The sequence below is a fragment of the Bos indicus x Bos taurus genome, chromosome 22 (genome assembly GCF_003369695.1).
Source record: "Bos indicus x Bos taurus breed Angus x Brahman F1 hybrid chromosome 22, Bos_hybrid_MaternalHap_v2.0, whole genome shotgun sequence".
NCBI classification, from domain to species: Eukaryota; Metazoa; Chordata; class Mammalia; order Artiodactyla; family Bovidae; genus Bos; species Bos indicus x Bos taurus.
In genome coordinates, this window is record NC_040097.1 from 10738825 (window position 1) to 10765349 (window position 26525).

The window sequence follows — 26525 nt, forward strand, 5'->3', positions numbered from 1 at the left end:
ATGGGTAAAGCACCCGAGAAAGAACAGGTAAGTGTATCTGTAACTGAATCAGGTTGCTGCAGAAATAAAAAAGAACACTGTATATCACCTATAATGCAATACAATATGGAGATGATATTAAAAAAAAATAGAGTGGGGCCTACCTATTCTATTGCACGAGGCCAGTGTCACCTGGGCAGGGTCAGAATAGTGAAGCCTGAACTGGCGTGGGTCCCAGGGTGGCCTGGGGTGAATCTGAGAGAGCTAAGGGTTTGTGCCTCCAAATAAGTGCCACCTTGCACCTGTACTTCCTGCTACCCTCTACCTGGGACCACACCCTGATTATGCAAGCTGACCCTCTAAGAGATAAGGCTAGCCTAGTACACCTGAAGCGATGCTGGAGCTACTGGGTAGTAAGAGCTCTCAAAAGTCTCGGTCTCCACTGCTCCTGGTCCTGGGGAACCCACTTAGCGCAGGCTTCCTTTTGGTTGCCCCACCTAAAACCACAGAACTCTCAATAAACCTCATGAAGGGCTTGAAATTTGTCTCCAGGGTGGGAGGAGAGGGAGGACCCTGAACGGCAAGAAGGAAGAGGTATTGAATCACAAGCTAATGGCTATTTCTCATGGCAAGTTCCATTCTAAGGGACCACCCAGGAAACAGCTTTCGCTCATAAAGGATCAGATTGCCCGAAACCCAGGGGAGAGGAAGGGGAAGGGCTGCCACCTTGTGGCCACGACTAGTAACAGCATCTTTCAAAAGGAGTTTCAGGGCACTTAGGTTTGTAGAGCTGTGAATAGCACCTGCCCTCAAGCAATATCCTCTGGTAGGTCAAGAAAATCGCCTTGAAAACTGGGCTCACTCTCAGGAGACCACCTGCAAGAGCTAAATTTTACTACATTCTTTCTTTACACACACACCAAAGTCTAATGGTCAGGTGTTCAGCATCTTCAGTGATTAGAAAAATGCAAATCTAAATGACAAATCGGTAAACCCTAACACCAGTTATCAAAAGGGCTACACACAAAAAATTTGAGAGAGGCTGGGCACAAAAGGGAACACTACTACACGGTTAGTGCAAATATAAACTGACCACGGCCACTCTGGAGAACACTACGGAAGTCCTTTCCACAATGAAACAGCGCTACCACGAGCTCTGGAGCTCGCACTCCGGGGAGTATACTTGGAGAAAACCATCCTTTGAAAAGACACTTGCATTCAAATGGTATTTGCTCCAATATCCAAAACAGCACAGCCATTGAAACCACCGGGAAGTACATTCATTAATTAGCGAAAGAAAAAGACATGCACCAAACATACCATGAACGAGGAGTCAGCAGGAAAACAGGATGAAGCCATCATTTGTGGCTGAGACCCATCAGGAGAGGACTGCGCCCAGTACTCCAAGTCAGACAGGGAAAAACACGTACCATTCATATCACAAACGGGGACAGAACACTGAACACCCCAACTAGTGTACTAACAATACAGAAGGGAGACCAAAAAAGGAACTTAATTTACTAAAGGGACTAGATGGGGAGTGGAGGAAAAAAATGGGGATGGTGGGATTGACAGGAAAGCACAAATCAACAGTGTGTGTATATGTGTGTGTGTGTATACATATACACACAAAAAAAACAAAATCACCAAGGATGTATGAAATCCCACAAGAGACTCTGCTCACCACACTGTAATATCCTCTGTGGTAAACGAGCGGAGAAAATATAGGTACAATTATACATTTAACTAAATCAGGTTGATGTAGAACAGCAGAAGAACACTGTGGATCAACTATATTACAATACAAAATGGAAATTACAGAAAACAAATCTGGACTGCCTACTCTGTTCCAGGAGGTCCGGGCCACTTGCGCTGATGTCACACCCACGAGGCCTGAACAGGCCTCGGTCCCAAGCTGGCCTGGGTAAACCTGAGAGAGCGCAAGAGCCTGTGCAGGCAAACGAGCCCCCCTAACACCTGTACTTCCGACGGCCCTGTGGATGGGACCACAGCCTTGTAAGGTGGGCTGGCCCTCTATCAGCTAAGGCTAGCCTGGTGCACCGGAAGGATGCTGCAGTCACTAAATAGTAAGACCTTTGAGAAGTCTCCTGGTGTCCATGGCTCCTGCTCCTGGGGAACCACTTAAACACTGATTCCTTTGGGTCGCCCCACCTCCAAACAACAGCACCCTCAGCTCAACACTACTGCACGGCTTGAGATGTGTCTCCCGGTAGGGATGGGGAGAGCAGAGCCTGAAAGGCAACAAGGAAGAGGGAATGAATCACAAACCGTCGGGCACCTTCCACTCAAATGGGACCACCCAGGAAAACGGCTTTCTCTAACGTGATGAAAGCTCAGTTCAGTTCAGTCACTCAGTCCAACTGAGCGAAACTCAGAGAAAAACACGTATCATTGATATCCCTTAGAAGTGGAATTGAAACACTGACACAACAGAACTAGTGTACTAATGATACAGAAGGAGGACTAAAAAAATTCTTAAATTTACCGTAGGAACAATTGGGGTGGGGAGAAGAATAAATGAGAATGCTGGGAGTGACAGAAAATGACAAGTCAATACATCAGTTCAGCTCAGTCGCTCAGTTCAGTGTCTGACTCTTTGAGACTCCATGGACTGCAGCACACCAGGCCTCCCTGTCCATCACCAACTCCCAGAGCTTACTCAAACTCATGTCGATTGAGATGGTGATGCCATCTCATTTTCCGTCGTTCCCTTCTCCTCCCTTCTTCAATCTTTCCCAACATCAGGGTCTTTTCCAATGAGTCAGTTCTTTGCATCAGGTGGCCAAAGTATTGCAGTTTCAGCTTGAACAGCCGTCTAGTACGTCAAGGCTGTATATCGTCACCCTGCTTATTTAACTTCTATGCAGAGTACATCATGAGAAACGCTGGGCCGGAAGAAGCACAAGCTGGAATCAAGACTGCCAGGAGAAATATCAATAACCTCAGATATGCACATGACACCACCCTTATGGCAGAAAGTGAAGAGGAACTAAAAAGCCTCTTGATGAAAGTGAAAGAAGAGAGTGAAAAAGTTGGCTTAAAGCGCAACATTCAGAAAACTAAGATCATGGCATCTGATCCCATCACTTCATGGCAAATAGATGGGGAGACAGTGGAGACAGTGGCAGACTTACTGTATAGCACAGAGAACTATGCTCAGTGTTATGTGCCAGCCTGGATGCGAGGGGATCTGGGGGAGAATGGATACATTTATGCCTGAGTCCCTTCACTGTTCACCTGAAACTACCACAACCTTGTTAATTGGCTATAAGCGAAAGCGAAAGTCCAAGTCGCTCAGTTGTGTCCAACTCTTTGCGACTCCATGGCCTACACAGTCCATGAAATTCTCTAGGCCAGATTACTGGAGTGTAGCCTATCCCTTCTCCAGCGGATCTTCCTGACCTAGGAATCGAACTGAGGTATCCTGCATTGCAGGCGGATTCTTTACCAGCTGAGCTACCAGGGAAGCCCCATTAATTGGCTATTTCCCAATACAAAATTTTTTTGGTATTTTTTTTTAACAAATTTTTTAATTAAAAAAAAAAAAAAAGAAAACCACATGAAAACTTGCTGAGCTCCACTATTTGAGATATGCAAAAGGACCACGATGTATCACCTCCCACCAGGGAATGTGGCCATCCTCCAAAAGCCTCCAAACAGTAAACATTGAACACGGCATGAAAATAAGAGAACTGCCTGCACCGTCAGGAGGAGCATAGCCAACATGGAGAGCAGCAGGAAAATTCCTGAAAATACAACAAAACAGACCAACCACAGAATTCCAACATGCCCCTCCCAGGCGTTCCTCTGTCCTCAGAAATCATAATTCCTAAACACACATGCACCACAACATTCATTACCACTCTATTTGCAGCAGCAAGAACACAGAAGCCTGCTCACCATCCATCAACAGGTGAATGAAGAAATAAACATGGTGTCCACACAGACAATGCAACAGTCCTCGGGCGTAAAAAAGAATGAAATAATGCCACTGACAACAACACAGCTGGAGGTAGAGGTGATCATACCAACAAGTGTAATGGAGACAAGGAACAAAAACGTCTTACGATATCTCCTATAGGCGGACACTAAAAAATGGACACAAATGAACTAATTTAAAAACAGAGCAACAGACTCAAGGACTTGGCAAACAAATACACGTTTACCAAAAGAATCAGGTGGGGTAGGGGAGAGAAATTTGGAGGTTAAGATAAACATAAACACAAAACATATACCCAAAATGTCATCAACAGTGCCTTACTGTGGAGCCCAGGAACTCCTACGGGAAAACAATCCAAGAAAGAACAGGTATACGTGTATGTAGAACTGAATCACAGTATACCTGAGACCGCACACCGAAAAACAAACACAGCTTAGGTGCTGTCCACCTAAAACAAGCACGTCGTTGCAAATCAACTGTACTCCAACATAAAATAAAACCCCAATTAAAAAAAGAAACAGAAATGCCTACTATATTCCCTTCAGACCAGGGGGGCCTAGGCTGGTGTTAACTCCCTGGGCGCCAGAGCAGTCCTGGGGCTGAGGGAGCCAGGGAGCACGTGCCTGCACAGGAACCCCCCTTGGATTTGCGGTGTCTGATCCCCTCTGAATGGGATCACGCTGTCCACATCCAGGGGGGCCCTCCAGCAGCAAAACCCAAAGTAGGCAACCGAAGGGTGGGGCACCCTCTGGACTGCAAGAGCTATGAACAGTCACCGTGTGTGCAGGTCTCCTGGTGGTGGGGTGCCCACCTCCAGCCTACTTCCTTCGAGTTGACCCTGTCCTCTATGACCGCACCCTGGGCGCTGCCGTGTTACAAGAGTTGGTTATTTGTCTGGGGGTGTGAAGGCTAAGGGGGAACAAGAAAGGAGCCACAAGCCCTTGGTTGTTTGATCTGGCACATTCCACTCTCAGTTATAAGCCAAGAACAGGACTCTTTGCTAAGGCTCTGGCGGCCAGAAAACCCAGTGTTGGGCACAAAAAAATCTTTCCGCCTTGTGGCCATTTCTCAGAACTACAGCTTTAAAACCCTTGCTTCTGGACACTAGGGGCTTACCTGATAGCTCAGTTGGTAAAGAATCCGCCTGCAATGCAGGAGACCTCGGTTTGATTCCTGCGTCAGGAAGATCCACTGGAGAAGGGATAGGCTACCCACTCCAGTATTCTTGGGCTTCCCTGATGGCTCAACTGGTAAAGAATCTGCCCACAATGTCGGAGACCTGGGTTCACTCCCTGGATTGGGAAGATCCCCTGGAAAAGGGAAATACTGGAGAATACTGTAGGCTACGCACTCCAGTATTCTGGCCTGGAGAATTCCATGGACTATATAGTCCATGGGGTCGCAAAGAGTCGGACACGACTGAGTGCCTTTCACTGTCTGACACTTAATAATCACAAGGGCTGGGGCACTGTAAGTGGCACTTGCCCATAAGAAATATCCCTGTGGAGGTAATCAGAAAAGAATTCAGAGGGGTGGACTTTCATGAAGTCAATTTCAAGACGAATATTTCACTCTCACTGTTAAAAAAAAAAAAAAAGCACGTGAAAACTTGCTCAGCATAGCTTATTAGTAGAGAAATGCAAACCAAAAGGACCACAAGGTAAACCTCCCACCAGGCAGAATGGCCATCCTCCAGAAGTCTACGAACAGTAAGTACTGTGTAGAGAAAGGGGAACCCTCCTACACTGTTGGGGGGAGTGCACAGGGGCACAGCCAATTGGGAAAAGAGGTGGGAAATTCCTGAAAAAATGAAAAATACACCGACCGTAGGATTTGGAAATGCTTTTCCCAGCGGATATCCTCAGAAAACCATAATTCCTGAACATATATGCACCCCAACATTCACTGCGGCACTATTTACAACAGCCAGGACACAGAAGTCTCCAAAATGTCTCTTGATAGATGAATAAAGAAGATATGGTACATATATACAACGGTATATCAGGCAAAAAAATAAGAATGAAATAATGCAGTTTTCAGCAACAAGGACCTAGAGATGATTACAGCAATTCAAGAAAATCAGTAGAGATCCAAAAACATCCTATGATATTGCTTATATGCGGAATCTAAAAATGGATACAAATGAACTAATTTACAAGACAGAAACAGTCCCACAGACTTAGAAAAGAAATTTATGGGAAATTCCCCTACAGTATAGGGTCAGGACTCAGGTTTCACTGCCAAGGTCTTAGATTGGATCCCTGGTCATGGAACTGAGATGCCAGAACCTGCAGGCCATAGTCAAAAAAAAAAAAAAAAATATATATATATATAAAAGAAAAGAAATTTATGATTACTAAAGGGAGGGATGGGAGGAAAGGATAAATTTGCAGGTTGGGATGAACACATATACACCAATATATGTAAAACAGATTATCAACAAGGACGTGATGGACAGCACAGGTAACTCTAGTCAACAGTCTTTCAAAACCTATATGGGAAAAAACTCAAATAAGAATATATATATTCAGTGGATCACTGAAAAAAATCAACAAGGAATTGAAAAACATACCTAGAGAGAAATGCTTTTGAACTGTGGTCTTGGAGAAGACTCTTGAGAGTCCCTTGGACTGTAAGATCAAACCAGTCCATCCTAAAGGAAATCAGTCCTGAATATTCACTGGAAGGACTGATGCTGAAGCTGAAGCTCCAATACTTTGGCTACCTGATGCAAAGAACCTACTCATTTGAAAAGAACCTACTCATTTGAAAAGACCCTGATGCTGGGAAAGACTGAAGGCAGGAGGAGAGGGGGACGACAGAGGATGAGATGGTTGGATGACATCACTGACTCAATGGACATGAGTTTGAGCAAGCTCCAGGAGATGGTGAAGGACAGGGAGGCCTGGCGTGCTGCAGTCCATGGGGTAGAAGAGAGATGGACGCAACTGAACTGAACTAAGAGAGAAATGGCAAAGAAAACACCAGATCCAAGACCTATGGGATGCCACAAAAGCAGTTCCAAAAGGCAAATTTACAGGGATGCAATGTTACCTCAGGAAACAAGACAAAATATCAAAGAAGCAAGGTAACCTTATACCTAAAGCAACCAGAGAAGAAAGACAAAATCCAAAGTTAGTAAAAGAAATTATAAACATAAGAGAACAGGAATGAATGAAATAGAGACAAAGAAAATCATAAAAAAGATCAATGAAAGTAAAAGCTTGTTCTTTGAAAAGATACACAATATTGATAAACCTTTAGCCGGACTCATCAAGAAAAAAAAAGAGAGTGGGCTCAAATCAATAAAATTAGTGGGCTTCCCTGGTGGCTCAGTGGTAAAGAATCCACCTGCCAATGCAGGAGACACAGGTTCGATCCCTGCTCCGGAAAGATCCCACGTGTGGTGGAGCAACTGAGTCCGTGTGCCACAAGTACTGAGTCTGTGCTCTAGAGCAGGCGACCTCCAGCTACTGAGCTCTCGCACCACAGATACTGAAGCCAGCACGCCCTAGAGCCAGTGCTCAGCAACGAGAGAAGCCACTGCAGTGAGAAGCCTGTGCACTGCAGACCGAGACAAGCCCATGCAGCACAGCCAATAAATAAATAACAATAAAAAATTAAATCAGAGATGAAAAAGAAGTTAGAATGGACACCACAGAGATATCAATACAAAGGGTCGTAAGAGACTACTACAAACAACTTTATGCCAATAAAATGGACAACCTAAAAGAAACAGACAAATTCTGGGCGTTCCCTGGCGGTCTAGTGGCTACGACTCCGCGCTTCCACTGCCAGGGGCCCAAGTTCAATCCCTGGTCAGGGAATTAAGATCCTGCAAGTCACAGGGTGCAACCCTAAATAAACAAACACTTTAAAAAGTTTTAATTTAAAAAGAGAAATGTACGAAGTCTTAGAAATGTATACCTCTCAAGACTGAACCAGGAAGAAACAGAAATATGAACAGACCAATCACAAGTAATGAAAGTGACACTGAGATGAGAAAACTTCCAACAGACAAAAGTGCAGGACCAGGCGGCTCCACAGGTGACTTTTACCAGACATGTAGAGAAGAGTTAACACCCGTATTTCTGAAAATATCCCCCCAGATTCCAGATGAAGGAACACTCCTGAACTCATTCTACAAGGCCACCATCACCCTAATACCAAAACAGACACATACAAATACAGGTCAATACCACTGATGAACACAGATGCAAAAATCCTCAACAAAATACTAGCAGACTGAAACCAACAATACATTAAAAGGCTCATGCACCAGGATCAAGTGGGATTTATCCTAGGGATGCAAAGATTCTTCAATATATTCAAATCAATCAGTGTGATACACCACATTAACAAACTGAAGAATAAAAACCATATAATCATCTCAACTGATGAAGGAAAAGCTTTTGACAAAATTCAATTTCCATTTATGATAAAAACTCTCCAGAAAGTGGGCACAGAGGGACCTTACTTCAACATAATAAAGGCCATACATGACAAACCCATAGCTAGCATCATTCTCAACGGTGAAAAGCTGAAAACATTTCCTCTAAGATTAGAAAGAAGGATGTTTACTCTTGCCACTTTTATTCAACATAGTTTTCAAAGTCCTAATATGACAGTCAGAGAAAAGAAAGAAAGAAAAGGAATCCAAATTGGAAAGGAAGAAAAGCTGTCACTGTCGGCAGAATGACTTGATACCGTACACAGAACATCCTAAAGATGCAATCGGAAAACTACTAGAGCTCACCAATGAACGTGGCAAATTTGCGGGATGCAAAATTAATATAGAAATCACTTGAATTCCTATACACTAACAACAAGAAATCAGAAGAGAAATCAAGGAAAACAGGGAACTTCCCTGCCTTCAGTGGCTAGGACTCCACACTCCCAATGCAGGGGGCCTGGGTTCAATCCCTGTTCAGGGAACTAGATTCCACATGCTGCAATGAAAAGATTCTGCTTGCCACAACAGAGATCGAAGATCTCACGTGCCAAAACTAAGACCTGGTGCAGCCAAATAGATATTTTTTATTTATTTATTTTTTTTTCAAATAGATATTTTTTAAAAGAAAGAAATCAAGGAAATAATCCCCTTTTACCATCACATCAAAAAGAGTAAAACACCTAGGAATAAGCCTACCTAAGGAGATAAAAAATTATACTCTGAAAATACTGATGAAAGAATTGTGGATGACACAAACAGATGGAAAGATACACCGTGCTCTTGGACTGGAAGCATCAGTATCGTCAAAACATGACTCCACTACCCAATGCAGTCTACGGATTCAGTGCAATCCCTATCAAATTACCAATGGCATTTCTTACAAAACTAGAACCACCACCGCAATAAATGTTTAGATTTGTACAGATACACAGAAGACCTCAAATAGCCAAGCAATCCTGAGAAGAAAAACAGCTGGAAGAATCAGGCACCCTGCCTTCAGACTAAACTACACAGCTATAGGAATCAAAACAGCAGGGTACTGGCACAAAACCAGAAATACAGATCAGTGGACCCAGAAATAAACCCATGCGCCTACGGTCGAGTAATCTATGACAAAGGAAGCAAGAATATACAATGCAGAAAAGGCAGTCTCTTCAGTAAGTGGTGTGCTGGGAAAAGTGGACAGTTACAGTGTAGAAGAATGAAATGAGAACATCCTCTAACACCATAGAGGCTTCTCTGGTGGCTCAGCTGGTAAAGAATCTGCCTGCAATGCAGGAGACCTAGGTTTGATCCCTGGGTTGGGAAGATCCCTTGGAGAAGGGAATGGTTACCCACTCCAGTATTCTGGCCTGGAGAACTCCACGGACTGTATATCCATGGGGTCGCAGAGTCGGACATGACTTTCACTCACTAACACCATACACAAAAATAAACTCAAAATGGATTAAAGACCTAAATTTAAGGCCAGACTCTATAAAACTCCTAGAGGAAAACAGAGGGCAAACACTCCTTAACGTAAATCACAGCAGTGTCTTTTTTGATCCACCTCCTAGAATAATGAAAATTTTAAAAATTAAGAAATGAGACCTAAATAAACTTCAAGCCTTCTGCACAGCAAAGGAAACCATAAACAAAACAAGAAGACAACCCACAGAATAGGAGGAAATATTTGCAAACAAAGTGACCGAGAAGGGATTAATCTCCACAATATACAAACACCTCATACAGTTTTATGTTAAAAAAAAAAAATCAGAATATCTAAATAGACATTTCTCTAAAGAAGACATACTAATGACTAAAAAGCACACGAAAAGATGCTCAACATCACTAATTTTTAGACAAATGTAAATGACAACTACAACAATGTACCACCTCACACCAGTCAGAAGGCCCATCATGAAAAAGTCTACAGACAGAGACTCCCTTGGTGGCCAAGCAGTTAGGACTCTGCACTTCCAATGAAGGGAATGTGAATTCAATCCCTGATCGGGGAACTAGATCCCAAAAATGCCACAGCTAAGAGTTTGCATGCTGCAACTAAAGATTCCAGGTGTCGCAACTAAGACCAGGCAGAGCCAGATAAATAAATAAAAAGTATATGAATATGACTCCCTCCCTCCTCCAGGCACAGGCCCTTCAGGCTATGCATCTCATAGCCCAGTCCACCCCAGACATCAGCACAGGATTCGAAACGCAACTCCCAGTCCTCAGACCCCTAGAAGTGACTTGCTCCAGCTGGTTTATTCAGTTTTCAATCATAGGAATATAAACTGAGAGACAAAAGGCACCCAAAAAAATATACAAAAGACCCAAATGCTGGCAGTGGCTCTGTCCATTGAAAAACCACTGAAGGCGAGGCTGGCTTTTCCAGGTCAAACTGGCCGTGGTAAACCGTAAGGCTCATGGGCACCCAGACAAAACCAGTGTACCCTAGGGGGACAAAGGGGACACTGCAGGAAAGAAGGTGCTCGATCCACTTTGAGAACAATCAGAGCTTTGCAGAGGGAAAGCCCCAGATGCCAGATGGGACAGAGACCCATAAGCTTTTGATGGTTTTATAATCAAAAGACTGAGGGAGCCCAATACCAAAAGTGGCTATAGATAGAGATACCACCTACATAATAGTGGTGAGCCTCAAGCTTCAGGTGGTCATTGATGTGGTGAGCCACTTGATAAAATCTCTCATAAGCACCAGGGCAACCCTCTCAGTCTTAACCTAGACTGAAAGCCTTAACAATCATAAGAAATATGTAGTGGGAGTGTCAGTAGACACGGGTACACTTTCCTGCAACCCCTTTTGTGCAACATCAGTGGCCAGTCATTTCTACATTCCCTTGTTTGTGCCTGATTGTCCTCTCCCTTTAATAGATGGGACTTATTAACTAAATTAGGGGCCACTCTGTCACCCTGCTTATTTAACTTATATGCAGAGTACATCATGAGAAACGCTGGGCCGGAAGAAGCACAAGCTGGAATCAAGATTGCCGGGAGAAATATCAATAACCTCAGATATGCACATGACACCACCCTTATGGCAGAAAGTGAAGAGGAACTCAAAAGCCTCTTGATGAAAGTGAAAGAGGAGAGTGAAAAAGTTGGCTAAAAGCTCAACATTCAGAAAACTAAGATCATGGCATCTGGTCCCATCACTTCATGGGAAATAGATGGGGGAACAGTGGAAACAGTGTCAGACTTTATTTTTCTGGGCTCCAAAATCACTGCAGATGGTGACTGCAGCCATGAAATTAAAAGACACTTACTCCTTGGAAGGAAAATTATGACCAACCTAGATAGCATATTCAAAAGCAGAGACATTACTTTGCCAACAAAGGTCTGTCTAGTCAAGGCTATGGTTTTTCCAGTGGTCATGTATGGATGTGAGAGTTGGACTGTGAAGAAAGCTGAGCGCTGAAGAATTGATGCTTTTGAACTGTGGTGTTGGAGAAGACCCTTGAGGGTCCCTTGTACTGCAAGGAGATCCAACCAGTCCATTCTAAAGGAGATCAGTTCTGGGTATTCTTTGGAAGGAACGATGGTAAAGCTGAAACTCCAGTACTTTGGCCACCTCATGCGAAGAGTTGACTCATTGGAAAAGACTCTGATGCTGGGAGGGATAGGGGGCAGGAGGAGAAGGGGACGACAGAGGATGAGATGGCTGGATGGCATCACCGACTCGATGGACATAAGTCTGAGTAAACTCCGGGAGTTGGTGATGGACAGGGAGGCCTGGTGTGCTGCGATTCATGGGGTCGCAAAGAGTTGGACACAGCTGAGGGACTGAAGTGAACTGAACTGTTTCTTGAAGGACAAGGAAGCCACCCTTATAACTAAATGATGTGAACAAAAAACTTGTTTAAAATAACAAGACTAAATCTATAATTAAAAGACTCTGAAGTATAAAACCTGAACTATAAAATAGTAAGGTTCTGGGCCTAGCCAAAAGCAAACAAGTGAGGCTTCAAGTAACCCTCTCTAGATATGGAAACTGTTTGGAAAATATTGTTTGGGTCTCCAAAACTGTGGCTGCAATCTCTTTTAATAACTCTTTTAATGTCAATTGCTTTAATTATTTTCATTTGTATCTTCTATAAACTCATTCTCTGATGTTTAACACCCACAAGGGCTAAGAGAATAGTACTCAGTCAGTAAAGAGTCTGCCTGCAATGCGGGAGACTCTGGTTCAATCACTGGCTCGGGAAGATCCCCGGGAGTAGGAAATGGCAACCCGCTCCAGTATTTTGGAGAATTCCATGGACAGAGGAGCCTGGTGGGCTACAGTCCATGGGTTCACAAGTCGGAAATGACTGAGTGACTAACACACACACAACCAGAGTCAGCATTACAGTTCTCCCAAAAGTGAAGGAAGACTCAGTCAGGGCTTACACTTTTTCCCCAGGGAGGCCTACATCCTATCTCAGCAGAAAGCAGTTAATGATAAGTTTGTTGGCCCTTAACCCCCTTTAAGCATAAAGGATAAATACCTGGAGGCAGGGAATGATAGGGGCAGAGCCAACAAAGGTCCGTCTAGTCAAGGCGATGGTTTTTCCAGTGGTCATGTATGGATGTGAGAGTTGGACTGTGAAGAAAGCTGAGCACCGAAGAATTGATGCTTTTGAACTGTGGTGCTGGAGAAGACTCTTGAGAGTCCCTTGGACTGCAAGGAGATCCAACCAATTCATTCTAAAGGAGATCAGTCCTGGGTGTTCTTTGGAAGGAATGATGCTAAAGCTGAAACTCCAATACTTTGGCCACCTCATGTAAAGAGCTGACTCACTGGAAAAGACCCTGATGCTGGGAGGGATTGGGGGCAGGAGGAGAAGGGGACAACAGAGGATGAGATGGCTGGATTGCATCACCAACTCAATGGACATGCGTTTGGGTGAACTCCGGGAGTTGGTGATGGACAGGGAGGCCTGGCGTGCTGCAATTCATAGGGTTGCAAAGAGTTGGACACGACTAAGCCACTGAACTGAACTGAAAAAGACAAAGTAGGTGATTAAACACTTAATCCCACTAAGGGAGCGTAAGAAAAAACTACGGGAGACTGCTTTAAGTTAATCATCATTCAAGAAGTCACCTTTAAAAAAAAGAAAAAGAGCAGGTTTGCTTAATCATAAAATCATGAAACAGAAGCAGGAGGCATGCCCCCACACAACCATTGGTTTAATGGTAGAAGGAGACCTACATCCAGCCCAGTGATTCCTAGGACATGCTCCCCTGAGTGCACTAAAAGAAACAATTTAAGGAAAGAGAGACATTATGCTAAAACCTGAAATGACTTATCATATTTCAGTATATGGTTACTGCCTTTTTGCTCATTCCCATTGTGCCAACTCCAGTACTTTGGCCACCTCATGCGAAGAGTTGACTCATTGGAAAAGACTCTGATGCTGGGAGGGATTGGGGGCAGGAGGAAAGGGGGACGACAGGATGAGATGGCTGGATGGCATCACCGGCTCGATGGACTTGAGTTTGAGTGAACGATGGGAGTTGGTGATGGACAGGGAGGCCTGGCGTGCTGCAACTCATGGGGTAGCAAAGAGTCGGACACGACTGAACTGAACTGAACTGACTGCACCATGACAGTCCTGATTTGACCTTGTAGGAGCAAGAAAACTCCCCTACCCCATGTGCAGAAGAAACTGATGATGGAAGCGTGACATCTCAAGAATGAGGAAGAAGGTAGTCTTCTTGCTGTCCCCACTCTTCCTTTGATTATAAAACTATACCCACCAAGTTCTTGGGGCAGCACCTTCTCACCCACCCACTTGAAGGCCTCTCAAGGGCGCTTTTCTAAAAAGTCACTTTTTATTTATCACTTTCACTTCTTGCTGAATTCTCTGTGCTCTGAGACATAAAGAACCAGAGCTCCTCAGAGCCTTACCCCCGCCTCCGCACCCACCCCCACCCCCGCGACCCGCTCTTCTGCGGTTTCATCACTAGACTGGCTTTATAGCTCCCAGGCAAGTGAATCCAAGTGTGGTTCGGTAACACCCTCACCCAAGCCCCATTAAAATGGTGGCCAGGTGTCAGCCATGCCTAAAAGGCACCCCATCTCTGCTGGGTAAACATAAACTTGTTTACTGTACCAGGACATATGCCGCACCTCCTGGTCGACCTGATAAGCGACTCTCAGGACTGCCTCGGGCCCCAGGGCGCTCATCTGCCTTCTAGAGCCGGGCAGTCAAGGCCCCAAATTTTGCAGTTTCCCCATCACCCTATCTCTCAGTACTCCAGGATAAGCCAGGTCTCCCACCAATTTCCTAGTCCAGTTCGGCAAAGGATCAGGGTTTGGAGAGCGGACGGGCTTCCAGCTCCGTCTGGCCAGTTTGTCCATATCACAGCGCACAGCTTGGGTAGAGAGGCAATGAGAAACCAACCAAGGCCGGCAGGTGCGGACCAGGTGCGAGCCGGAGCGAGGGGGCACGCAGGCAGCACGCTCAAGTTAGGCGCACACGTGGCTGCTGACTTCTGGGGCACGTGCCCGTCACGGGGGGAGTTTGCAGGTGGCGGCACCAGACTGGGCAAGGCATGATCTGTACCCGAGAACTCTAAGGGTCACTGACGGGAACCCACTCAGGACCCTAGTTTGACGTTCCTCAGTTTCCCCGTGCCCCGCCACCCACCCCACCCCAACTTACCTCCTCCGCGGCGCTGGCCGCCTCTGCGGGGCGCGCTGCCTTTTCGGGCGCGGGGCATGCCGCAAATCGGGCACGACAGGGCGGGGGGTCAGGGACCCGGCGGCGGGGGGTTCCAGGCCAGCGAGTCGCCGGCCGGTGCGCTGAGTTGAGACCTAGGCAGACGACGGGAGCCACACGCTGCGCGCGCCACCATCTTCGCGAGGCGCCCCGCCCTGCCAGATGGGTCGAAGCGCCCCGCCCCGCTAAATGGGTGGCTGGGAAGGCGAGTCCCTAGCCACTCGGCTCAGACCGCATCCATGCGGCCGAACCTTCTAGTCCCAAGGTGCTGCGTGCGCAGATTACCGGCGCCAGGCTGGGCGCAGAGCACCTCGGGAATTGTAGTCTACTCCTGGGGAGCCCATAAGCCCACGACGCTCTAGCTGAACTATGCACCCACAATGCCCTGCGCCCTTCCCCCAGCACGTGTAGTCATTAACTCTGAAGCTGCCCGCACTGTGCTGTCCACCACGCAGGACCCGCATGTCTGCATTTTGCAGCAGGACGCTCACCACGGGAAGGGTGGTGGGTTTGGAAGAACTCGGGACCAGCCAAACCTCCGGCAGTGGGAGAAAAAGTAACTTTATGATTAAAGCAGAGTAGAGGGAACAGCTTAGCACTTAGCAGATGTTAGCCAGAATCTCCTTGGGGGCCGCCTCCCCCATCCCTGGACGGGTCTCCTGTGACCTCTGCGCAGACTCAGTGAGGTGTAGAACAGAGCCCTGGGCTGGCAACCTTAACCTTTTGGCATACTGACTTTTCCTGAGGCTGCTTTCATGTCAGGAGGATCAGGTGATCTCAGAGGGCCTCTGGTTTTAAAATGGTGTGTTTCTTCTGGCCTCTTTCACTCCCCAGGGGTGCTATGGGAAGTGGGGTATGTGCAAGGGAGAAGTGACAATAAGCTACATATAACAAGAGGGGGACAGAGTCCTCCCTTCAGGACTGGAAAAATGGCAGCAGGAACAAGACGGTCAGGGGCAGGTGACTCCTGGCTTTATGGTGCTTCTTCAGGCCTAAGCTCAGGCCTGGGCTCCTGGCAGGTAGGGCCAGCCCAGCCGTGGTAACAACGGCAGCTGAAGGACTCCCAAGCTCCAGGGCTGCCATCTGGCTGCAGATGCAGAAAGACTTCTAGTTGTCCTGGGTTTTGCCAAGCACAACGGCCATGGCCATGGCACCGCTGGTGACTGCAGGCCACGGCTGCCCTGGTCACGTTGATCACATAGGGACCCAGGGTGCCCAGTAGGTAGTCATGGAGATGCCAGCACTCCTCCTGAGGACAAGGGAGGGACGTATCAATGCTCCTGTCCCATGGCCCTGCCATGGTCTTTCCCTGTCTCTGGGACCCCAGCATGGGCTGTGTGGCAGGCTGGAGGTGGGGCAATGATCACCTCAGAACTGGAGAAGCTCAGGTCCCCCCAGAGCACCACGCCGGCTGCCCCCAGTGCCGCACTCACACCAATGGTCTGCACAAGTTCATCCTGGGGGCAGAGAGCTGCTAAGCCAGGGCAGGAGTGCCCAGCTCCTTTATGGCCCTACCTCTGCCCTGGCTTAGCAGCTCTCTGCCCCCACTCCAGTGTTCTTGCCTGGAGAATCCCAGGGACTGGGGAGCTTGGTGGGCTGCCGTCTCTGGGGTCGCACAGAGTCGGACACAACTGAAGCGACTTAGCAGCAGCAGCTACCTTCAAGAACTTTCATGGCTCACTGCCATGATCTGATTCCACCTCTAGAGGAGGGCCCCTTGGCCCTGAGCCTCTTTGAGGGGCTTCTCAGCCCCTCCACTCAGAGAATGTCATGCCTCCCCATCAGACCTGTAGATTTCAGTTTCACTCACCAGGGACAGGAACCTCCCAGAGCTCCGGTGTGTGAGGCGGGCATAGGCCAGGACAGGCAGGGGATGTGGGTGCCCAGCAATGGCCACACGGAAGGCCTCCTCCAGACGGTATCGGACAAATGCCTGGTGGTGAGCAGGTGGTAGCCTGGGTGGGAGGTATATGCTGGGGAAGAGGGCGCTGGAGGCGGCCCAGAGCCAATGCAGTTGGGTGTTGCGGGCCACGGCAGCAGCATGGCAGTGGCCCGTGTAATTGGAAGCCGTACCACGCCAGCCATTGCCACAGGCTGGGAAGCGATAGAAGCCCCAGAGCCCCTGGGGCTGCAGCGCCCGGCCGAGCCACAACGTGTCCTCCATCAGTGCACGGGCTGCCTGTTCGAAGCCAACACGGGCCTTGTGGAGCTGCTCCTGGGGATCCAGGTTGGGGAATACCCATTGTGCCCAAGCCCAGGAGGCAGCCCGATAGACTTGGCGGCGGCCCCAGTTCCCAGCCCAGAGTGGACACCACTCCTCCCAGTCCAGGACTGCCAGGCCAGCGAAGCCCGGCCACAGGCTGTGGCGGATCTGATGGGCAGCCCGTGCCAGGTGGCAGCCCAGAGGCACAGCCTGTGGGATGCCCCCATTGTGAACTGTGCCCCTTGGCCCAAGGTAGGGGTAGAAGCCGAGCCGGTTCTTGTAGAAGATGGTGACATTCTGGCCGTGGAAATGCTGGCCACGGTTGGCTGAGATGCCCAGGGCCTCGAGTGGCAGGGGCACGCCAAAGCGGTTCTTACAGCGTGCTGAAGGGACGTTCCACAGCACCGAGAAGGGGCGTGCAGGGGCCTGCAGCAAGGATCGGCCACACCCCAAGCACAGGGCCACCCCTAGCACCAGGGCCAGGCCTAGCTGCATGGTCATGCCCCAGGGATGGAAACCTGCAGGAGAGAAGGGGTGTGAGCTTAAGAGTCCATGGCCATGGCCACGCCTTCCCCACAGCAGACCAAGCTGGGAAGACTCCTCTAGCTCCTCCTCACAAGGAAGGGGGGTAAGGAAAGCAAGGTTCCTAAGGGGTCTCGTAGACCTCTCAGAGCAACCCCAGCCCAAGCTGGCCTGGGCATCTCCCTTCCCGTGTTGTCCATCTCTACCATGGCACTGCTGTGCCCTCTGACACCTCTCCCACCCTCAGCTCTCACAAGTCCCCTTTTTCCCTCTGCCCATTTTGTTTCCTGCCCCAAGAACACTCAACTTCCACTCTGCCTGACTTAATTTCTACTTAGCACTCAGGTCTCTGCTATGACATCATCTTCTGGCGCAAGTGCAGTGAGGACATTTGAGCTCCCACTGTCCCAGCAGAGGCCCTGTCACTCTACGCCTGCCCTATCCCTTGAGTTGACACCCTATCTGTCTAGTTCCTCCCTGCCTGTGTCCAGTCCAGGGTCTGTCACACAGCAGGTGCTCAGCGAACAGTGATGAGTGAAGGTGGAAAGAAACACCTTGACGCCTGAGGCAGGCAGAGTGAGAGAAGCAAGGGCTTGCCCTCCATCCATGGCCCTGAGGCCAAGGTGCACTAGGGGGCTCCTGCAGGGATAGCGGACCTAAGAAATGACTGGGAGGTGAGGGTGGGGGTCAACAAATACACTGTCACAGACACACCCAACAAGCCTTTATTCAGCCACACAGAGCTCTGAGCCACAGCCATGGTGCCATCTCCACTGGCACTCAGGAAACATGCCTCAGGAAGCTGCCCTCAGGGGCTAGAAGCTGAGGGATGGCCAGTGGGCTGAAGCTGCTACTGTTGTGGGCAGTCAACTGACCCAGAAAGACAGCATCTTGCCCTGGGAATAGCCTCAGATGTCTTTCTCCATCCAGAATATGGGGCGTCCTCTCAGGTCTTGGTATTGTGTCTCCAGGAGGCTTTGTGGAGGGGGCCCTGCTGGAGGTGGGGGTAAGGTGGTCAGGGGTTCAGGCAGGGGAGGGGGTGGCAGCGATGATGACCCCTTGGGGACTTTTGGGGCAGCTTGGGCAGTCAGGCTAGGGGTGACCTTGCAGGGTGACCGGGGAAAGGGGGCCCTGGGGAAGGCATTGAGCAGGGTGGCAGGCAGTCGCCGGCTGGTGAAGACCAGGCCCTGCACTGGCTCACCCAGCTGGTAGCCCAGATGGGCATAAAAGTGCAGCTGGTCATGGGTGGTGAGGTGTAGCCGGCGGAAGCCCCGGGCCCGAGCAAAGGCTTCGAGGCCCTCCATGAGACGGCGGCCAAAACCACGGCCCCTCAGTGCCCGGGCCACCACCACGGTCTCCACTAGAAGGCTCTGGGGCCGGTCCAGCACCCGGGACAGGCGGGCATGGCCCACTACAATGGGGGCTGCCTCTGGCATGGGTCGGGGGCTTAGCAGCATCAAGCAGAGAGGGAAGGCGTCTGAGGACTGGCCCAAGGAGTGGAGGCGGGAGGCGCGGCTGCGGGGCCACTGCTCGTTGATGAGGTCGGCACAGGCATCCAGGAGTTCGGGTCGGCAGTGCACAGGCTCCAAGGTCAGCTCAACCAGGTTGGGGACTGGGGTCTCCTCTGGCTGGCGTGCATGATCCAGGGTCAGCTGAGCTGAACCAGAACTGAGGGTCATCTCTGGATGGCATGTGGAAACCAGGGTCAGCTCAGCTAGCCTGGGGCTCAGGGTCAGCTCTGGCTGGTGTGTAGGATCCAGGGTCGGCTTGGCCAGGCTGGATCTCAGGGTCACCTCTGGCTGGCACGCAGGATCCAGAGTCAATTGGGCTGGATTGGTACTCAGGATCGGCCCCACCTGGTGCACAGTGTCTAGGCTATGGATCAGCGTGCCTCGGCCAGGGCTCAGAGTCAGTTCTTGCCTACATGTAGGATCCAGGCCCAGCTGAGTCAGGAGCCGGGGTCATCTCCTGGGGTACAGATGGCTCAGGGCCAGGCAGGGGATTAAGGCCACAGTCTCCAGGCTGTGGGATCTCCTCAGACCACAACATTGCTGCTCCTGTGGATAACAGCCATGCTGGGTTGTGCCAGAAGGGAGGATGGGGTTGGGGCAGGAGTGCCTGACAGAGTGCTAGGGAGGGCCATGCATCCTGGATCTCATCTGATGGCCCAGGTGACCTGGAGGATCCCATCCCTTATACTTGGAAGCGCTGATTCAGATGGAGCGCACAGGGGATGGGTCCAGGGTGCTCTGCCTTATACTGGATGGAGGCTGAGGGCTAAAGGCTAGGGCTGGGCCCAAGAACTCAAGAGGCCTGGCCCCAGCCTGCTCCGGCTACCACTCTGTCCTCCCCAGGACAGTAGATCCAGCCCTACACCATTGCAGCTGGCTAGCCATCAGACAGAACATGCAAACTAGATGCCACAACCCCCTGCTTTAACCTCAGGTTACCGTTGGAGAAAACACAGCTACCCCAGGAATTCCCCTCTCCCTACTCCCTACTCTAAGTCCTAGACTTTTTGAACATCTGGGCCATGCTGGCCACTTAGATCCTGGGTTGCCATTCACCCACCCATCAGGCTCAAATTTCCCCTCCCTGGACTGCTTTCCCTGCCTAGGGGACACAGTCCATGGCTCCCTCCCCAAAACGGCCCAGCTTGGTACACTTTGATTGCATATGGACCCAACTGCCCCTCCGAAGTGGCCTGGCTCATACAGCAACGTGGCTCCTGCAAGCCTGGTTCCCCACAGGTCTGTTTCGTAGCCACTCTAGATAAGAACCACAGCTTCCTTCCTACACCCACAGGGATGTCTAACGGCTAGCAGATTGGGGGCTCAGACCTCCTGCCCCCAAACTCCATTGCTTGCCCATCCCACCTCAGGTTCTGCTGGCAGGAGGGTCTATGCTGGGGGATTTCTAGCGACAGGTGGCCTCTGGGCCCCATCTTTCTACTCACCTGCTTCAGAGGGGATGCGCTGGCTCCCTCCCCATCCCCACCTCCCCAGGAAGACCTTGTGAGCTTGAGGCCAATTTCACACTGGTCAGTTAACAGGCAGCCCCCTTCCCTCACACCCCTTCCGTCACATTCAGAGGGCTATAAGCCTCTCACCTGCATCAGCCACCTCCGCCAGCAGCTGCACCCCTGGACCTGGAGGGAGGAAGCCCCAGGATCCGCCCCCTGGGCCTGGAACCCCAGACTTCCCCCACAGACTTAACCCCTTGTATGCCGACCCCACCCACTATGGGGCGGGGCTCCCGGGTCCACCGACAGAGGCGGCAGTCTCTCTTGCCTCGATTTCCCTCTTCCTCCCAGTGGGTGACAAACCGTGGAGTCTGGGGGTGGGGGTTTCGGAACCTAGACTCTGGGCAGGTGTGGCTCGGCATGCTTTGGGAGGGAACGACAGACGCAAGAAGGGCGTGCGGGGCGGCTAGTCAACTTGAGAACTGTCCGCGCGGAGCGGACGGGGAGAGCGGGGGGACAGTGAAGACGAACGCCGCGCAGGGAACGGGGTAGTACTGACATGTTGTTGCCGGGCTCCGGGATGCTCCGCGTCCTCGCTTCTCCTGGATCGGTATCTCGTTGTCTCTGGCTCGGACCGCTCCGGCTCTCGGCGCTCACCCCCTAGCGGTAGGGCGGACGAACTGCAGCTGTCCCGGGCCGCGGCACACAGCCTAGTCCTTGGTCTTCCCGGCGGCCAGGCCCCGCCCCGGCCGCCATGTACCTCCGCCTAGGCCCCGCCCCTGGCCCGGCGGGTCGTAACACCGACCAGACGCAGACTGGGTCTTTACCCGGCCTCTAGCTCTGTTCCTCCCACCCTAGTTTATCCTGGCCTCGCTCCCAGTGAGCCTGACTCCATCTCGGGTTGGCTGGGCTTCCGTCCTCGCCCCGCCCCAGCCTGATAGGTCTCGCCCAAAGTTTAGTTTTGTCTGGGCTCACGCTATCCCTCCTGCACGGCGTGGAAAACAATCAAGTGGCGCTTCTACTTCAAATTTGGGCCCCACACTGGGAAGCAGCCGCCCTCGGACACACATCAGATCTGAGTGAGAGAAAAGAACTTTTCCTGTACCCTCTGGATACCAACGCCTAGACGTTTTAGGCCCTCAACAAACAGCTTTTGAAGTTAGAATCCTCTGAATGGATTCAGAGTGCAGTGCAGAGCTGGTTACCATCGACTTAGCAGTAGGAGACAAAAGGTTGTACCTCTCTGGCCAGGCAGCCCGGGCTTGAATCTCAGCTGCTCTGTTTTCTGGCTGTGCAACCTTGGGGAAAGTGCTTACCCTCCCTGGGTGTGCCTCAGTTTCAATTAAGTTAGCCTACTTAAAATGCTTAGCACAGGACTTGGAAAGAGTAGATGCCCAGTGAATGTCAGTTTATTTATTTGTTATTTGTTTAACCGCACCGCTTAGCATGCGTGATCTTAGTCTCCGCCCGTGCCCCCTGCAGTGGAAGCTCCGTGTCTTAACCACTGGATGGCCAGGGAAGTCCCGAATGTCAGTGCTTGTGACTGCTTCTGTTTGAAGACTGACTCAGTGTCTCCAGAGGAAGTATTTTTGACTCTGTCGGCAGGATGCCTGACATGACTCCTGTGACTGGATGCCTAACCATGACTCCTGTGACTGCCTGGACTTGGGAAAGCCCTAGCCAGGCCCAGATTGCATCAGGTACTCAGTGTGTGCCCATGCCAATCAGCATATGCCCCACTGCTCACACCGTGTCCTTATGCAGCTATCTTGGTCTGTAAGCAGGTGTGCACACTGGTGTATGCTCATGACACTGGCTGAGTGGACTTCTGACTGTAACCATGACTCCTGTGACTGCCTGGACTTGGGAAAGCCCTACCTAGCCAGGCCCAGCTTGCATCAGGTACTCAGTGCGTGCCCATGCCAATCACCACATGCCCCACTGCTCACACCGTGTCCCCCTCCACCCACGGTAGCAGCGACATTCGAACTCCACTGCCATCCGCAACCGATCCTCGAGCGAGAGGGCACCTTGTAGGGTCAGGGGCCCACCACCAGGTGTAGGCTTGATGGAAAAACTGGTGGAGTTGAGGATGAGGCGGGCCTTGGGGTAACTGGGGCGCCGGGCACAACGGCCATGGCCGGAGCATAGGACCTGACTGCACAGACGAGCCCCGCTGGTCACATTCAGGATGGAGGGTCCCAGCGTCGTGTCCACATACTCCTTGATGGCCTGGCATGATTCCTAGGTGGGGAGGGGCGCATCAGGGACACCGTGGCCATGCATGGGTCCGCCTAGGACACTGAAGCACTCGCCTCCTGGCCAGCCAAGGCTGCAGGAGTAAAAGGTGGGCTGGGGTCTCCCCTGGCAGCCTGGCAGCCCCACCCCACCCCCACCCTCACCCCCATCCTGGACCTGAGCTCACCTTGGTGCTTGTGTTCACCCAGCTCACCCAGAGCACCACTCCCGCTGCACCCTGGGCTGCACTCTCCCCCAGGCTGTGTTCCAGCTCCTCCTGAGAAAAGGACAGAATAGCTCCGAGGGGGCCTCCCTGGCTTCCCACAGCAGGCTGCTGTATCACTACTGGATGGGACAAATAATTCATAACCCCCAGCGGGGGCTGCTCTAGCCTTGGTGGCCAGAGGCAAGCCTGGCCTCCCTCTAGCTTGTGAGTGCCATGCAGGCAGGGACAATTTCTTTCTGAAGAACGTTGAATTGTCTGTGCCTAGCACAGAACTTGGCACACAGGAGGTGCTCAAAGAATGTGAAAGGGAATGGATGAAGGTGCCCCGAGGCTAAAGTGCCCCAGGGCTGTGTGGCCTCAGGTGCTGGACTAAGGCCTGGCAAGGTAGGTCCTGGGTGGGTGGGGTCACAGGAGACTCACCGCGGGCAGAAAGTGGTTAGTCATGTCGTAGAAGAGCTGCATGTAGGGCAGCACCGGCAGCTTGGGGTCCCCCGCACCCGCTGCCACACGGAATGCCTCAGCCACACGGTGCTGCACGAACATCTGTGTCTTCTTCGTGCCCTCCAGTGCTGCAGGCAGGTAGATGCTGGGGTAGAGGGCACGGCTCTGGCCCCACAGCCACCCGAGCTGGTCATTCTGGGCACAGATGTTTAGTGGACACTGGCCTGTATAGTTGGGACTTTTAAAGTCATAGTTGTAGCACTCAGGGAAATTATAGAAGCCCCAGAGGCCCTGAGGGCGCAGTGCTTGTCCCAGCTTGAGGGTGCCTGCCATCCACTCCTCTGCAGCCCCCTCGAACTGGTCCTGAGCTGCGGCCTCCACCCGAGGAGCTAGCCAGTCTGGGTGCTGCTTCTGTACCAATGCCCGTGAGCGCTGCCGGTAAATGTCCTTGGTGTCCCAGTTGAAGGCCCAGCGCGGGCGCCATGCCTCCCAGTCAATGACTGCCAGCCCTGAGAAGCGAGGCTCAGGCATGGCAGCCAGGATGTCCTGGAATGTGCGGGCCAGGTGGGCATTCAGGCTGGCATTCTGGGGCAGGCCACCAAACACAGGCTCCCCAGCAGATGTATAGTAAGGGTAGGTACCCAGCTGGGAGCTGTAGAAAATGGTCATGTTAGGGCCGCGGAAGGTCTGCCCCGGGTTGGTCACCACATCAAAGATACTGATGTCTACGTCCACGCCGTGTTTCTTCATACACCACTCGGTGTTGGCATTCCAGATGGTAGTGAAGGGCTGGTTGGGGACCACAGGGTCCCGGGAGCCTTGGGTCATGCTGAGCAAGTTCAGGAACAGGGTGCAGACAGGAAGCAAGTGGGCTGCCATAGCCCAGGGCAGGTGTAGGGAAACCTGGCCAGGGAAGGCAAAGCAGAGAGCAGGCCTTGAACTCTCTGATCCCTGAGGGCAGGCAGGACAAGTCCCTTATTAATCCACTTCTGCTCTGGCTTCAGGTAAGTATGGACCTGCAGGGCTCAGGGTGGTCAGAGGGCAAAGGAGAGGCATTGAGGGGAACAGAGCCACTAGAGGGCGCACTCGACTTGCCTCTTGGGCCGGCCTCGGTCCCCCTTACAGGTCTTGTATTGGCTTAAGCTCGCCCACCCCCACTTCCCCAGGGGTCATAGAAGCCATGACATCTGTCCTGAGAAGCCTGGCTGAGAGCCAGGCCCTCAGCCCCAAGGCTGGCCGACGGATGGAGGCAGGGGCTTCCCTGTCTCTTCCGCCAGGAATCCTGGCCAGCCATTGGAGAAGGGGACGCTCAGTGCCGCAGGAAAGGTCAACCCAGCCCTTCTGTACACCCTCGTCTGCCCACTTGTCCCTGCTGACCTCAAGGCTGAAAGGCCTCATTCTCCAAACTTCCTGACCCCAGGGCGAGGGCCTGTGCAGGCATCAGCAAGATTCTGTTCCTTAAGTCTGGCACCAGGCGCACCAACACTCTTGGAGGAAGAAAACTGCTGCTGGAAACGCTGAGCTTTTGTAGGGGGTCACTCCACCCAGTTTGGGGGCGGGCTGAGGGGCGGGCCCCGGGTGAGAGGGCTGGGCCAGACAGCTGAGCCACCCCTGCACGCCTAGCAAAAAAAAAAGAAAAAAAAAAAGCCCGGGGTAGGAGGTGGGACTGGGCCGGAAGTGGCCCCTCCCACTCTGTCAGCACTGGGGCTGGGCTTTGTGTGGCAGGACTGGGGTGGGTTTATTCGGGATGGGGTGCAAGCGGAGGCGGTGCGTGGGGTCTGTCTCGGTGGCAGAACCCACTGGGCAGGCTCGTCTGTAATACTGGAGTCTGGGTGCTTTCCCCACAGAGTTGAATTATGACATCTGTGGGCACTAGGCACTTTCGCTTTTGTTGACGCCTTTCTTAAAAAAAAAACATTTTAAGGGAATTCCCTGGTGGTCCAGTGGCTAAGACTCTGCCCTTCCAATGCAGGGGCAGGGGTTCAGATTAGGGAACTAAGCTCTCACAACCTTGTAGTAAAAAACAACTAAATTGGTATAAGGACAGTATAATCTAGACGGAATTCATTATATTAATGTATTTTTTCTTCTGATTACAATTCAAACATTTTTTGTGGGCCTGTATACATATTGTGGCCCTGTGCCTGCTGTGCCTAGTGGGTAAGTCGCCCCTGCTTTAGGGTCCTGTGTCTGAAGTCAGGGCTGCGCCGTCACCCTTAGTGTGCGTGCTGGCTCAGCGACTGTGCCTTGATGAGGCTCCAGTTAGTGACCATCTGGGCCTCTCCACAAACTCCAGGAGAGTGGGCATGTGCAAGTGTGGGACCCGGTGCCCAGGACCTGGTGTGTTTGAGACCCTGTTGTCTCATGACCACGCGACCCCATGCCTCTGTGGCCACGCGGAGGAGCACGAGGGTATCAGTGATGACACACTTGTTCTTTCCTTTGTGATTTCCCTTGTCTGCTGATTCAGATGCTAGTAACTGAGACCTTCGAGGTGCTCAGGCCCAGGCTTGCCTGCCCGACTTGGGTGAAGGAAGCATCACATCCCTGGTCCAGGGGAACGCGCTGCCTGGGTCTACAGCCCAGTCTGAACTTGAGCTTATGGCCCCCCAGCACAGTGGTTACTGCAACAGGGACACAGTTGGCTGCCGTCTGGACTGGTCCTCTAGGCTGGCTAGGATGAAGCGGGCAGGGCTGAAGGGGAGGAGGGCCCCAGTGTTGGGGGCTGTGAGCACACCAGCCAGACCCAAGCATGGGATCTAACGACGACGGTGGTAGCTGGGGACTGTTCAGAATGCAGGGTCCCTGAGGGATAAGCATTAGTATGAGAGAGCTTGGC

General features: G+C 51.2%; 4 protein-coding genes across 16 annotated transcripts in view; all 4 read right to left on the bottom strand.

Annotated features, from left to right (window-relative positions):
- Window positions 1-15534, bottom strand: part of IFRD2 (interferon related developmental regulator 2) — a 27347-nt gene extending 11813 nt beyond the window's left edge. For all 9 annotated transcript variants that reach the window (XM_027522681.1, XM_027522688.1, XM_027522680.1 and 6 more), the window contains exon 1: window positions 15038-15534. In XM_027522681.1, the coding sequence (XP_027378482.1) occupies window positions 15038-15095 (58 nt within the window). In that variant the 5' untranslated portion in view covers window positions 15096-15534. The remainder of the gene's footprint in view (window positions 1-15037) is intronic.
- A 100-nt stretch (window positions 15535-15634) lies between these two features.
- Window positions 15635-21421, bottom strand: HYAL3 (hyaluronidase 3). Of its 3 annotated transcripts, none has more exons than XM_027522675.1 (4): window positions 21341-21421; window positions 16905-17815; window positions 16462-16551; window positions 15635-16343 (listed from the first exon to the last, which is right to left on the bottom strand). In XM_027522675.1, the coding sequence occupies exons 2-4, from the start codon at window positions 17796-17798 to the stop codon at window positions 16068-16070; spliced, it is 1260 nt and encodes a 419-aa protein (XP_027378476.1). In that variant the 5' UTR covers window positions 17799-17815; window positions 21341-21421; the 3' UTR covers window positions 15635-16067. The 3 variants fall into 3 exon arrangements, with proteins under 3 accessions (XP_027378476.1, XP_027378477.1, XP_027378478.1); XM_027522676.1 differs by lacking the exon at window positions 21341-21421 and adding an exon at window positions 20929-21334; XM_027522677.1 differs by lacking the exon at window positions 16462-16551.
- Window positions 18522-21541, bottom strand: NAA80 (N(alpha)-acetyltransferase 80, NatH catalytic subunit). Its single transcript, XM_027522691.1, has 2 exons — window positions 21341-21541; window positions 18522-19675 (listed from the first exon to the last, which is right to left on the bottom strand). Exon 2 carries the CDS (start codon window positions 19496-19498, stop codon window positions 18728-18730), a length of 771 nt encoding a protein of 256 aa, XP_027378492.1. The 5' UTR covers window positions 19499-19675; window positions 21341-21541; the 3' UTR covers window positions 18522-18727.
- A 631-nt stretch (window positions 21542-22172) lies between these two features.
- HYAL1 (hyaluronidase 1) lies at window positions 22173-25299 on the bottom strand. 3 transcript variants are annotated; one of them, XM_027522672.1, is made up of 4 exons: window positions 25064-25292; window positions 23666-24589; window positions 23207-23296; window positions 22173-23025 (listed from the first exon to the last, which is right to left on the bottom strand). In XM_027522672.1, exons 1-4 carry the CDS (start codon window positions 25082-25084, stop codon window positions 22708-22710), a joined length of 1353 nt encoding a protein of 450 aa, XP_027378473.1. In that variant the 5' UTR covers window positions 25085-25292; the 3' UTR covers window positions 22173-22707. The 3 variants fall into 3 exon arrangements, with proteins under 3 accessions (XP_027378473.1, XP_027378474.1, XP_027378475.1); XM_027522674.1 differs by having other exon boundaries at window positions 22935-23113; window positions 25064-25299; XM_027522673.1 differs by lacking the exon at window positions 23207-23296 and having other exon boundaries at window positions 25064-25296.
- Window positions 25300-26525: the final 1226 nt, after the last annotated feature.